General features: G+C 38.6%; 1 protein-coding gene across 1 annotated transcript in view; it reads left to right on the forward strand.

Moving 5' to 3' along the window:
- The window catches only part of LOC115412764 (contactin-associated protein-like 5), a 308,387-nt gene that overhangs the window by 133,578 nt on the left and 160,775 nt on the right, over positions 1-14,034 (forward strand). Inside the window, exon 4 of the mRNA XM_030125412.1 lies at positions 10,474-10,621. Within this exon, the coding sequence (XP_029981272.1) occupies positions 10,474-10,621 (148 nt within the window). The remainder of the gene's footprint in view (positions 1-10,473; positions 10,622-14,034) is intronic.

Below are 14,034 nucleotides of genomic sequence, written 5' to 3' on the forward strand. Positions count from 1 at the left end.
TTCCTATCCGAACAGACTGAGGCCTGGTGCTCAGAAAGTCCAGGAGCCAGTCATAGAAGATGGGGTGTAGGGATAACAGTTTGTGGGTGAGCATGTGGGGGATGACCGTATTGAATGTGGAGCTGTAGTCAGTGAAGAGCATGCTGATGGAGGAGTCTTTATTGTTCAGGTGTGAGAGGGAGGTGTACAGGGCTGCGGCAATAGTGTCTGAGGTGGACCTGTTGGGCCGGTAGGCGTACTGCAGGGGGTCCAGTGTGTCCGGTACAGCTCTGAATGTGGATCAGCACCACTCTCTGGAAGCACTTAATGATTGGAGTGAGTGCTACTGGCCTGCAGTTGTTCAGGCAGGTGGGCAGATTAGAGCAGATCACATACACGAGTGTGTGTAACCCAGTGTTAATGCAACATGTAAAACTTTATGTGATATACCTCATATATTTATTAATAATAATAATAATAATAATAATAATAACTAGAAAAGCTCTCAGTAAGCACAGACCTCCGCCAAGGCAGATCAGCCCTCCCCCCCCCGAGATCACCACCAACATTTAGTAAGTAGTTCCTTGTGCCAGTATCAACATTTACTGAAAATTTCGTCAAAATCCTTCCATAACTTTTTGAGTTATCTTGCTAACAGACAGACAAACAAACAACACCCCCCCCCCCCGATCACCACCGAAATTAAAGGTCCCGTATTATGCTATTTTTCAGTCACGTCATATAGGTCTCAGAAACCCAAAAACATAGTATTTAAGTTTGTTCGCCCCAAAATCATCCTTTTTTCGGAGTTTCAGCGGTCGAAAAAGTCTCTCTCACCAGCCCTCCTAAGAACAGGCCGTTTCTGGGCCTGCTTCCGGGTACGCAAATGAACGCATCTGTCCACGCCCACTCCCCCTCCCCTCTCTGGGAGAGGACGCGGCTTCCGCTAGCAGTACTACGCGCTAATGTTGACTGTGAAGCCATGGCTCTCTCGTCTACAATACACATGTCTCAGACAGAACGTCTTTCCAAACACTGGCTTTCTTTGCCTTGAGGCGTGATTGAGCCCCAACGGAAAACAGCGGTGTTGTGTCGGGTTCGTGGACCTGACACGGAAAGACGCCTGCCACCACTAATGCAGGCAGCTGCTAACAAGCTTGATGCTAACTATACTGATGCCAACCACAAAAGGCCCGTGTTCAAAGTAGTTCTGTTGAATGTCTCTTGATATTATCAGCTCTTGCATGTTAACGGGGACGCAAACGTTAGCAGCAGTAACCGGGCTATGTGAGCTGCCATGCTAATGTTAGATGTACACATCAACACCCACCAGCTTATCCGTAATGTAGGGTTATGCAGTAAAGATACAAAAAAATGCTAAGAACTTACATCTCCCACACTTGTACTTGGGTCACGAAGCGTTGGTACTGCGTCCTTCTGGATTCGGAGTCTTTGTGCTAAGCCGGAGCTGTATGGGCCCATGTTAAAAAACACTCGTCCGTGAAATGCCGGGGACACACATACAAGCGTTTGGGAATGTTGTTTGGTCCATGACCATCACAGATAGAATCCAGACACTTTTTACGGAGAGGCTCGGAAGTGGGGAGCAAAAATAAACTATCGTGTTGGTGTGTGCAGCCAACAACACCACAACTTGCGTGTCTCGCCTTCGCCATGTTTGTTGTCCAAGAGGTACTTTGCCAGGGCGGGGCTCGCTTTGCAAGGGTGGGGGCACAGTCAGGGGGAGGAGTTAAATCCGCTTATGTCGTCATAAACGGAGCCAACTCAAACTCGGCCGTTTGAGCAGGCATTTTCACTAAATGTGGTGTAGCAAGGCAGGGAGGAAACAGACAGTTTTCAAATTCTAACCTCATAATGTGGCTACACACTAACACACACTACTATAAGAAAACTTTCACAAAGTCAGATTTGCATAATACGGGACCTTTAAATAATTTGTTCCTTGTGCCAGTATCAACATTTCATGAAAATTTCATCAAAATCTGTCCATAACTTTTTGAGTTATCTTGGTAACAAACAAATAAACAAACCCCAATGAAAACATAACTTCCTTGTCGGAGGTAATAATGGATCAGATTTCTGTAGTGCTTTTGAAGGCACCCAAAGCATTTGACATTATTGATCCATTATTCCTTTACTCTCACATTCACACTCTGGTGGTGGGAAACTACCTTTGTGTCCACAGCTGTTCTGGGGCAGGCTGACGGAAGCATGCCTCTGACCATCACCGAACACTCATAGACCAGGAGGCGAGGTGGGTGAAGTGTCTTGCCCAATTACACAACGGCACATGACAACAGGATTCAAACCACCAACTCTTTGGTTATTGGACGACCCGGTCTACATCCTCCTCCTCTAGCCTCATATTTATGCTTCAGCACCAGCAGTAACAGACAGACAGAGTATCCTTGTGTCTGTGTTAATTCATTTTCCCTCCTACTCTGCCTCATCTTATGGATGTGTTATATGCTGTCAGTGTCCTGTTTTTGACCTGTGGAGATAGTCGTTTTGAAGTTAATTGTAACTGTGTGGAAAAAATGGACACATGGTGTAAGACTTGACAGCTCCGCTTTGCAAAATGACAGTGAGAACTGGAGCAGAACTGAAGCAAACAGACCAAACAGACTCACCCATCGAGCATCTATTGGCTTGATGACTTAATTACAGACAAACTGAGGTCAAATTTTGGTAGGTTTGTTTGCCAAAAGACAGTCATCGATGTTGGGTGGCATGGTGGTATAGTGGTTAGCACTTTTTCCTCACAGCGTTTGCTTTTTTGTGAGGAGTTGGCATGTTCTTGCCTTGTCTGTGTGTGTTTTCCCTGGTAATAAGGCTTCCTCCCACCCTAAAAAGAAATGTACCTAAATAGGCCAATGGTCGACTGGTTTGTTAGTTAGTTAGTTTTATTTCGCAAATCAACATTTAAAACCAAAAATAACGAGAAAAACATAAAAAAAAAATAATAAAAAAAAAAAGAAGAAAAAAAAAAGCTAAAACTTTCGCTTTTCTGGATCTGAGGAGGATACAGAAATAAATCAACCAAAATAGAAAACAAATATCACACAAATGTACAATATAAATAACAATTCCATTGTGGCTGTTTAACAATAATGTCCGAAAAGGAGTAGGAGGAAGTCGAGCGTATATTGTCCACCCCAATTTTACATGACTTGGCTAATCAGCGAATGTATACAGTCCATAACAAAGAATAGGTCAGTCATTAAAATACAAAAAAAAAGAACAAATTATTACATACCATCAGTAACTATTACTATTTTACTCCTGTTCATTGTTACTATATCTCTGAAAAATACGTTTTTTTCCACACTTTTTGATATTTAGATCTAATCCATTCCACAAAACCACTCCACAACATGAAATGCACATCTATTTAAGATTTGTTCTAGTAAAATGTTGTTTCATATTTCGTGTCTATCTGTAGTCATAACCACCCTCTCTATCTCTGAATGATCTACTTGGAAGTAATTCATTTCTTGCTTTGTATAATAATTGTGCTGTTTTAATTTCCACCAAATCCTTAATTTTGAGTGTATAATAGTTTATTGGTATGTTTCAAATATCCTGTATTGTTTATTATCCGTTTCTTTAAACCAGCGATAGGTGGGAATGTGAGAGAGAATGGTCGTTGGTCTGTACATGTCAGCCCTGTGATGAACTGGTGACACATCCAGAGGGAACCCCACCTTTACGTATTGGTACCTGGGATCAGCTCTAAAACCCCCTCAACTCACTAGTGGCTTTTCCATTGGACACCTGTGCAAAATTTTACCAATATTTACTAAATGTCAAAAAAACAGAAGTGTGTAAGGTCAGTTTTTCCATTAAATCACAAATGCAATTATTTGTTTATTTATTATGACACAAGAAGCCATTCCATAAACATGGCAACGAACATATATATCACATTGATTTACAGATATATACATTATTATATAAATCACCCCTCTATCTCGTACTAAATTTAAAAATGATTCTGTGTCCTGGTGTGTCCACATATACCGCATCATGTTTCTTTGAAAACTCTTCTTCTGTGCTTCTTGTAACGTCCATCAACATCCGTATTTATTACCTCCGCCAAGGAGGTTATGTTTTTGCCAGGGTTTGTTTGTCTGTTTGTTTGTCTGTCCGTTAGTGTGCAACATAACTCAAAAAGTTATGGCCAGATTTTGATGAAATTTTCAGGGTTTGTTGGAAATGGGATAAGGAAGAAATGATTAACTTTTGGGGGTGATCGGGGGTGGGGGGGCCCATGGGGGGGCCCACTGATCAGCCTTGGCGGAGGCCTGCGCTCTCCGAGTGCTTCTAGTTATTCATGTGACTCTAGTTGCAGAAAAAGGTCTTTCCATCGCAGTTTGCGTGATATACCAATTTTGCTACGCCTGAAAAACCACCTCTTGCCAGCACAAAAACTTTTCATCAAAAAATGAGAGTTTTAGCGAAATTCTCGTTTTTCCATTAGGCAACTTTTTATGCACAAGTCATATTTGTGCAATTTGAGGGCCAATGGAAAAGCAACTACTGTAAGACTCAATATTTGGAAAATGAACAACAAACAACATGACAGCAATGACAGTAATGTTCACTCATCATAAAGTGCTCCATGTGCCCCCCCCCCAGTCTCTCTATATCTCTATCGCTCTCTCTTTTCTCCTCCTTTACTCTCTCTCTTTAACCCCAACTGGTCAAGGCAGACAGCCATCCTTCAGGAGTCTGGGTCTGCTCGAGGTTTCTGCCCGTTAAAGGGAAGTTTTTCCTCGCCACTGTCACCAATCACAAGTGTTTGCTCCTGAAGGACTCTGTTGGGTCTCTGTAAACTTGATTTGATTTTGATTTGAATTGATTTGATTCTGATTTGAATTGGTAAAGCACTTTGTGACTCTGTCTGTGAAAAGGGCTCTGTAAATAAAATTTACTTACTTACTTACTTATTAATATCAAACATTCTAACATTAGTATTAAGCTTTTCTTATTGACTTCAGGTTAATATCTCCATTAAAGCTGTGACTGTTGTCTGTGTGTCTATATAGCTTATGGGAAACACAGATGAATCTAAAATACAGGGGTTGGACAAAATAATGGAAACACCTTCACCTCAAGATGATAATGCCCCAATCCATACAGCTAGAATTGTTAAAGAATGGCATGAGGAACATTCTAATGAAGTTGAGCATCTCGTATGGCCGGCACAGTCCCCAGACCTCAACATTATTGAGCCTTTATGGTCAGTTTTAGAGATTCAAGTAAGACGTCGATTTCCACCGCCATCGTCTCTAAGAGTTGGAGAGTATTCTAACTGAAGAATGGCTTAAAATTCCTTTGGAAACAATTCACAAGTTGTATGAATCAATACCTCGGAGAATTGAGGCTGTAATTGCCGCAAAAGGCAGACCTACACCATATTAAATTATATTTTGTTGATTTTTTAAGGTGTTTCCATTATTTTGTCCAACCCCTGTATTACAGTAAACCACAGTGCTTTTTGAAATTTGCATACAATAGCATTATTTATCAAATGAATGTGGTGAGTCTGGTTAGGTGTTCATACTTTATGGGTTCAGTGCATTACTCCTGCATCGCTGTAGAACTTATTCTTGTTAACGAAATAATAATAAAGATAAATTGTATGCATACAATTCTATCACAGCATTGTATGTTAATGCAAGCATGACTTTTGGAACTGTCTCTAACCTTTTTTGATATACACATTATATTTCCACCAGCCTGGTTCATAATGATACACCAGACAAGGCTTCATTGCGGCAGTAAATATAGGACAGTAAGGCAGTAATTATAATTACTGTGAAATGTCGTTTTATATCACATTAAACATCATTATCATGGCACACAATTTTATTTGGTGTTTAGGCTCTGTTTTGTTTTGAGTAGTTGCTAAAAAGCTCACAAAAGTTTGAGTGTTTTTTTTTTTTTTTTTTTGCTTATGCTCTGTCCACACTAACACAGAAAGATCATCCACATTTTTTTTTTTTGCTTAATTCAGTCCATGCAACCTTGGTTTTAGAAAATATCTCTAACCCTGTTCAATGGTAATAATACTGAAAAAGGCTCTATGTTATAAAGGTGAAGCAACAACAACAAATTCAGTTCTAAACTTGAGTTACTTTAAAAAGGTCATATTTTGCTGAACCCACTTTTATTCGTCTTTGTTACACATTCATTTTTTCTATTGCAGCTGATCTAGCATCTCCAGCGCTAAGTAAGATATTGTCCACTTTAAAATTATCAAGTGTATTTCCTGTATTAGCGGACATTTATGTTGTAAATTCTGTTTTCTTTGGTATGTGTTAGCATTTGTATAAATTTATATCTTAAACAACTGTTATGTTGTATTTTCAGCTGTAGCCCTGTAGTTAGCTAGCTTGATTTGTCCAGCTGTTGAGATTTAACCACTATAACCACAAATTATGGAGTTTTCAAGGTAAGCTAATATTAGTACAAATGTTGTTATCAGCTGGTTTTTATTTTAGTTGTTTTGCTGAACCTGGTGGTGTTTGGTTAAGTTTGTTAGCTGTTGGTAATGTGCTAGCCTAATTAGTATCTAAGCCTTTTCTAATGAAAGTTCTTTAAAGTTATTATTCATGAGCTAAAGGAGACAGAACTTCTGTTACCTGGCGTTTGCAATATCATCACACTCATCCTATAAAAAGTTTGTTGAGTTTTGAGTTTGCTATTGTTGAGGTTTTAATGAATTTAGCGTCCGTGCTAACGCTAACATGCTAAGTTAGCCACTATGCTATCCGCTGGTTAATGCAGAATTGTGTGTGTTATCAGAGCAAAGCTTGGCAGACACACAGTGTTCACAGCTAACCACTGTTTTCTGTTTGTATCTCAGTCCTATAATAGTCAAACTTAAAATGGTTAATTGTCTATCTTCTGACGAGTTCAGTACAATTGCAGAATGAATGAACTTGTAAAGTTAGCACCACTCATGTAAATAGCCTATCCAAGCTAACACCAACCTTTCCCCCCAAATTTAAGAGTTTTCAAAGTAATAAATTCACTCCTTTCACTTTATTCAAAAGTATAACACACACAATAATACATACAGTAGTGACACAATGGTTGTGTGTGGTTTATTTTGAGGTTTTCAATGCTCACTGCTGTTTTTTCCCAAACTTTATTGAAAATATATGTGTATACAAAACATTGAGAAATTTTGAACAAACATCAAGATACCATGGTCACTGCTGTCTGTCCCATAGACCGCTGCCACTGATGTCATCAATACCAGAAGCAAATAGATACGCCACCATATTGGAAGACAAAAGTGGAGGCAAGAGAGTGTGTGTTCAGCAGCTGCTTTATCAGTGATATAGATATTTAAATGGGTTATTATTGACAGTTTGTTATCATTTATATATCCAATCCAACTTTATTTATAAAGCACTTTAAAAAAACTGCAGTGGACCAAAGTGCTGTACAGAAGAAGAATTGAAACCAAAATAGAAGAATAAAATACAGAATAGATTTAAAGACAGAAATTGTACAAAAAGGAAAAAGTGCTATAAAGAAGAATAAATAAAACCAAATAAAAGAATAAAATACAAGACAGATTAAAAAGTCATACAATTAAAAACAAAATAAATAAATAAATAAAATGGATATATAAGAACAATAAACCACTACTAAATAAAAACAGCAGAATAAAGATAGTACCTTCAAACACCTCACATGGTTTCAAAAGTCAAGGAGAAAAGATGGGTTTTAAGAAGGGATTTAAAAACAGACAGAGAGGAGGCCTCTCTGATATGGAGAGACAGATCGTTCCATAGTTTAGGAGATAGACTATTTTCAAACTCCAAACCCTGCTAAAAGGCAACAGTATGCTGAGAAACTGGCTGTAATTGATGGGTTTGACCCTTCCAAAGACACTGGTGCTGAGTGGGAGCCGGAACACCTAAAAGGAATAGCATTAAAAATTTTCAGATATATTACGTACCAAAACAATCATTATTTGAGATGTGTAAGCACATATCTTTTTGACCTTTCTTGGTATCACTACCACTACACAAAGCAGACCTACACTCACCTGTTGCAGCTCTTGAGTCATGGTTCACGGCAAAGCCCGGACACAGAGACTGGCTGGAGCCGGAGGCAGAGCCCCGGCTGTGTTCCGCACCCAGCCCCATTTGAGCCCCAGGGCTCGGTGCACAGCTTGGGCTCTGCGTCCAGCCCTGTCTGGTCCCCGCATCGGAACCGCAACCCAAGAACCGCAATGTGTACCAAACCATGGATATCCCTGTTGTTCACCACTTTTAATGGTTATATGTAATATACAGCCAACAGGTGACCATAGGTCTACTACCATACTCAGTACTCTGTCTCTAGGCACTGAGTTCCTTATATTTTTCTCCCTGTTTGGTTAAAACAGAGGGGATCCTGTAGAAAGACTTCTTTTCAACATGTCCCGCTCTGTGTGAGCAGCCTATTACTGCACAAAAGTTAACCATGACTACAATTATTAAGTACAATTTTCTGTCTAACAAGCCTGGCACCCCTCTTTCTCACTTGTGGGTTGTCTTCCATGGAAATTTTCTTGTGGAGTTTAATTAATGAAGAATTCAGACCCAAGCATAGCATTTACAGTTCATGTAGACCACAGGGAAATATTTTAAAATGCATAGTTCCATTTTAAAAAAGGAAAATATCACTCCTTTAAGTGTTAATCGTTGTACTGTATTCTCTATATGATGTGTATTTGTCCATAAAGCAAAATTTTAAAAAGCTTCACTTGGGGAAGTGTTTGAATAACTCTCCATTTTTGTGACAAAAAATGCCGTTTATGTGTGGAAGAGATCAGCAAACCTTGAAGAAAACACCAGCTTTACAAAATATCTACCTTAATGAGGACTGGGCAGTAAATTCACTAATTTGAGTTGGTATATTTTGCACTGAACAGATATTTTATTGTAATTGTGGTCATATAATAGTTTATTTATAGTTCTGACCTTAAAGTTTAAAAGTTTACAGACATAAATAATTATGTTTAGACCATCTTTGGCATAAGAACTCAGATTACACTCACTTTCTTTATTAAAACAAATGAACAAAATAGGGACTAAATCATTGTCATTGTGTTCATAATTTTTTTCTTATTTAATCTTTCATACCGTTTTCTGTCCAATTATTATTATTATTATTATTATTATTATTATTGTTTTTTTTACATCTTGTGCATTAACTAAATTGCATCATAAATTTTACTCGGGAACAATAATCAGGTTTTATACATGACAGACATAATGATTTTGACATATATTCTACTAATTTTAATCTCCACTGATATGAACATTTGCCATGGTAACATATTTGGCCACATCACCATGAGTATGTTGTTGCTGTTTTCAAAGTCGTCTGTATTCCAGTAATTTTCTCTGTTATAGCGCATGCACCACAGACAAAAACGTAAAGCCTCGTGAAAATTGACAGTACCTTTCTTGTACACATGACTTACTGTGCATGTATAAATTACCCTACACTAACTTCGACTTGTTATAAGCTTCAGCCACCATGCTCCACTTAAATGGCTTGAAATAGGAAAACAGTAGCATAAATCACAATTACAGCTTTAACAGTCGCACCGCTGCCTTGATTATCTACCAAGAAGCATCCTGTTTGTTTTTTTATAATGACGCCTCTGCTGCCTTGTTACAAAAACCGTCGACAGCCTTTGTTCTGCACCTCTCACTGTACGTCACTGTGTTTCTGTTGCTTTGGGAAGCCAAATTATTGGCCTCGTCTGACTTTGTTGTCGGCAGAGCTTGAAGCTCTGCTGTCAATGATCCGTCTTTATAGCTCTTTATATTGTGGTCACCTGCCTTGAATTCATAATGAAAGACGAGCTAATCAGTCATTTGTTGGAGGCGTTGTTTATCTCCTTTTTGTCCCCATCTCTCTCAGTCTCTCTGTCTGTTTATCTCCTCTGGCTTTGTGCTGTGCAGTAGAAGAGGCCTGGAAATGAACAAGAAGGATGACATCTCACAATTGTACTGTATTGTTTTTTTGTTGTTTTTTTTTAGCTCTGTGGGGAGAAAAACAATTCGAGAGCTTTATTTTGCCACTTACTGCCACGGTTACTTTCCTCCCTCTCATGCACCTGTTTGAATGGTGATTCTCATATTTCTACAACACACAATGGTCCTTATCACTTCATATCAAATACTATGTTCAAGGATAGGAAAAAGACATTGCCCTTGGGTTTGCCTTGTCAGCACCTTGTAGGTCTTTATGTGCATTTCAAGGATTTAGTGTGTATTTTATGTGCTTATATTTCAAGTATTCAGCTGAATAGCAGACTCTTTCATTCCCCAGAGAAAATATGAATACACCCTTTCTTGAAATCTGATGATTTGTCATTTCTTAGCAGAGCTTTGGTCACTTGTTTCATATCAGTTTAATGGTGCCATCACAATCTGTGTCTCTCTGGTCCTGCAGAGATTTGCTGGGAATGTGAATTCAGAGGCCGTTGTCCTGAACAAGTTATCCCACTCCATAAAAACCCGCTTCCTGCGTTTCATCCCTTTCAACTGGAACCCTAGCGGCTGGATGGGTCTGAGGGTGGAAGTATATGGCTGCTCCTACAGTAAGTAACACACCTCCTGCAGGTGATATCACACTCCTCCAACTCTACAGTCACAACACCTAAACAGATGTGTTCATTAATACATGTAAGTTTTGCAGTTACACCTTAAATGGAGACTAATGAGGGTGCTCCAAGGGTTATAACCTATTCACATAAGATTTTGCGCTAATGAAATGCCAAACACACCCATAAATTGTTGCACCTGTATGCAGGTTTGTTTTGTATCTGAGCTGTCTCCAGAGTCTCTGGGTTCTCTCTGCTTTTACAGCCAGGGCCATAATGAATATGGCACAGAAGCCTCAAATTGTCCTTGCTGTCAGCGCTCCACCATCACAAGCCAACACTGATGTATCTTGCTTTGTTTTTGCTTCTATAGGATTTCATGCATGTAACACAACCTACTGAAATATCTGTCAAGAAAGCTATTAATGTGACTGAATGTACGTGTGAGTGAATGTATTCGGGCTTTCATGGAAACATTAGTACTGATGTTCTTTGAGTAATCACAGCTGGGTGTGTCACAGCTGAAACCATAAGTGTTTTCAGAGAGATTGTACCCATTTAAGGCACATCACAGCAGTACTACCGTCATTAACACCACTTCAATCAGTATATGACAGTAATTAATGTTGTGTGTTCTGCAGCAGTTACACTCCAGCGTACATTCCAGGTTTATGAGACAGAGTGTTTGTATCGAAGTTGTCTATTTGTATTATTATTTCAAAGTAGATGAAAGTCAGAGATAAAACCTAAACAAACCTGACCCTCTCTGATACCGTAAAGAGAGTTCACCGTTATTTTATTATTAAACATGAATTCATCATTATTTAACCCTCACAAACTCAAAAATTTGAAGAAAAATATTGAAACAGATGGACACGGTGAGTGACGTGTGAATCTGTGTGTTGTTAATTGCTTACTACACCAGCCAAACAGTGTGTGTGTTTGCGCTGCTTTTGTGAATTAGATGCTTTCATAATGGGGCTTATCTTCATGGAAAAGGGACCAAATTTGGCGCTAAACACAAATATGAAACAAGCATTTGTTTTAAGATCATTTTTTTCCACCTTAGAAGTTTAATAGTATGGGTATTTAGCTTCTCTTTTTTTTTTTTGAAAAGAACAGTTTTCGTAGTGTTAAAAACTTTTTACTACAAAAATGTTGCATCATGTCAAACCTAAACAGCATGTTACAGGTTTCACATAGACCCAAACACACAACACAATCATGAATTTCATGTTATTAAGCTAATGCTACAATTCAAACTGTATAATAACACACTCAAATATAATGTTGTTTGGACAGTGGATGTGTTAATATCATACCACCGTACATGTGGGTTTCATAAATGAATAAGAAATTATAGAGCTGCCCAAAATATCAATCTACTTGGCAGAAAATAAAAACTTGCTAGTGAACAAATGTAAATTTTTGGCTCACAAATATCAATATTATAGATGTCATATCAGTGTTTCTCCATAGGTGTATACTGATGTTTTTTGCTGAGTTGGCCTTTCAGAACTAGTATTTACTGAAATAGGGTGTTGTTTTTTGATGGACAGCACAACTGCACATGTGAATTGTTACTTCCACCAATAAAACTGTCAGTTGAAGAAGTTTACCTCTACAGCTCTGCTCTCTTGTCCAAATATAGTTACTTCAGGCACCAAAGAGTCAATATGGCATTGTGGCTTCGGAATGACAGTCCAAATGGATGACATCAAAGTAGCTCCATGCACTTTTTATGTAGAGTTTATATCACAGCGGGATAAAATGAGAAACATTTCAGTGTTTACAGGGTGCTTTACAGTCGAGTGTGGTGTTGAATAATGGACAAAAAATGTTTTTCACAAAACATTATGATATCTCAGTGAAGCCAGCCTTGCATCCTCTGTCCACCAAAATCATTCTGTTCATCTTTTAAGTACAGGTGAACATTGTGGTAAATTTTAAGACAGTCTATCGAGGCGTCTGTGAGATATTGTGTTTTTAAATGGAAATTAGATCGACTGATGGACAGACCTGCTCATAAAATAGCAATGTAATCACATGTCAGTCTATAGTAATGAATGCAGAAAACCATTTTTGTGGGTGTGACACGTGTCACTTATGCTAATGTATGGATATAAGTAGAGTTAATTAGAAATAACGAGATGTGAAAGGAGACAAAGATCCCTGCAGCTGAATCAGGGGCTTCTGTTAAGGCGCGCAGCAACATTTTATCCTGAACTATCCTCAATAAACTACATTTAATGGAGATTCACTGGAACAGCTCTCCCACACTCTGTAAAGCAGCACTAACTGGAGGGCTCGGTGAATTAATGCACTGTAAAAGACCATCAGAATATCCCACAGTGAGCAGTTTTATGATGCCCGACTGCAACACAGTACAATAGAGTATAAATGTTGGATGAGCAAGCAACAACACTCATGCTGCCAGCAAGGCTGTTTTTCTTTTTCTACACATTTATTTTTTTCATCATTTTGCCTCTCAATATATGTACATTGAATGCAGGAAAATAGTTCATACGTTAAAAGAAGTATGTAAAAATGCTATCATAACCCAGGCTACTATTAAAGTGGAACCAATGCTCGATGTAGCAGGATTATATGGAAGTGAAACTGAAAGGCTGCATACTAATCACTGATTTCACTGACATTCATCAGAATCCTTTGAGTCAATTGTCTATAAATGAGAAAGGAGTGAAATAGAGAGGGTGTAATAGGCAGCAGATGATATTCTATCCATTTTGTCAGTGGGGTTGCTATGTGCTGTTAGGAGACTAAAGACATTTGTAAATAGAAAGGCCCTCGTCATTGTTTGCAGGGCTGTTTCCCCCTACTTCTTTCATGCTGCTGTAGAACAGCTCGACTCACAGTATTGCTGCAGTGTGACCACACTGAAACCATTAACATTGGCCGCAGAGGCCGTCTAAAGATGGATAAACCTGCAGTTTGCCCAGGCTCCCATGTATGCATGCTGTTGTGGCTGTAAATTATACACGATTTTATTGTTTAATTGTTTTTATACAAGCAACCAGTGTGTTATCCCAGGCATAGTTGTAGATTTGTATGCTGCTAGGGATATGCCCCCTGCACTGGGTCTTTTTTTGTGTGTGTAAATATGAATATGAAGTATGACCTCATATAAACACTATGAACCATATCCACAAAAGGATTGCACCACTTTTTGGGCATAAAATTGTTGCAGATAAGTTAAAAATATAGCTTGTAAATCACAAGGCACCTGCATGGGGTGGAATTCACTATAACTGCAATTTACAGCAGATATTGTTAATGTCATGCCCATGTCATTTGTGTGGATGTAAATGATGGAATATTCATTTTAACAGTGCAAAACTGTCCCTTTTTATGCAAATAAGCCTTGTCCTATAAACATCTAATTGACAAAA

Source organism: Sphaeramia orbicularis, chromosome 21, assembly GCF_902148855.1.
Source record: "Sphaeramia orbicularis chromosome 21, fSphaOr1.1, whole genome shotgun sequence".
NCBI lineage: Eukaryota > Metazoa > Chordata > Actinopteri > Kurtiformes > Apogonidae > Sphaeramia > Sphaeramia orbicularis.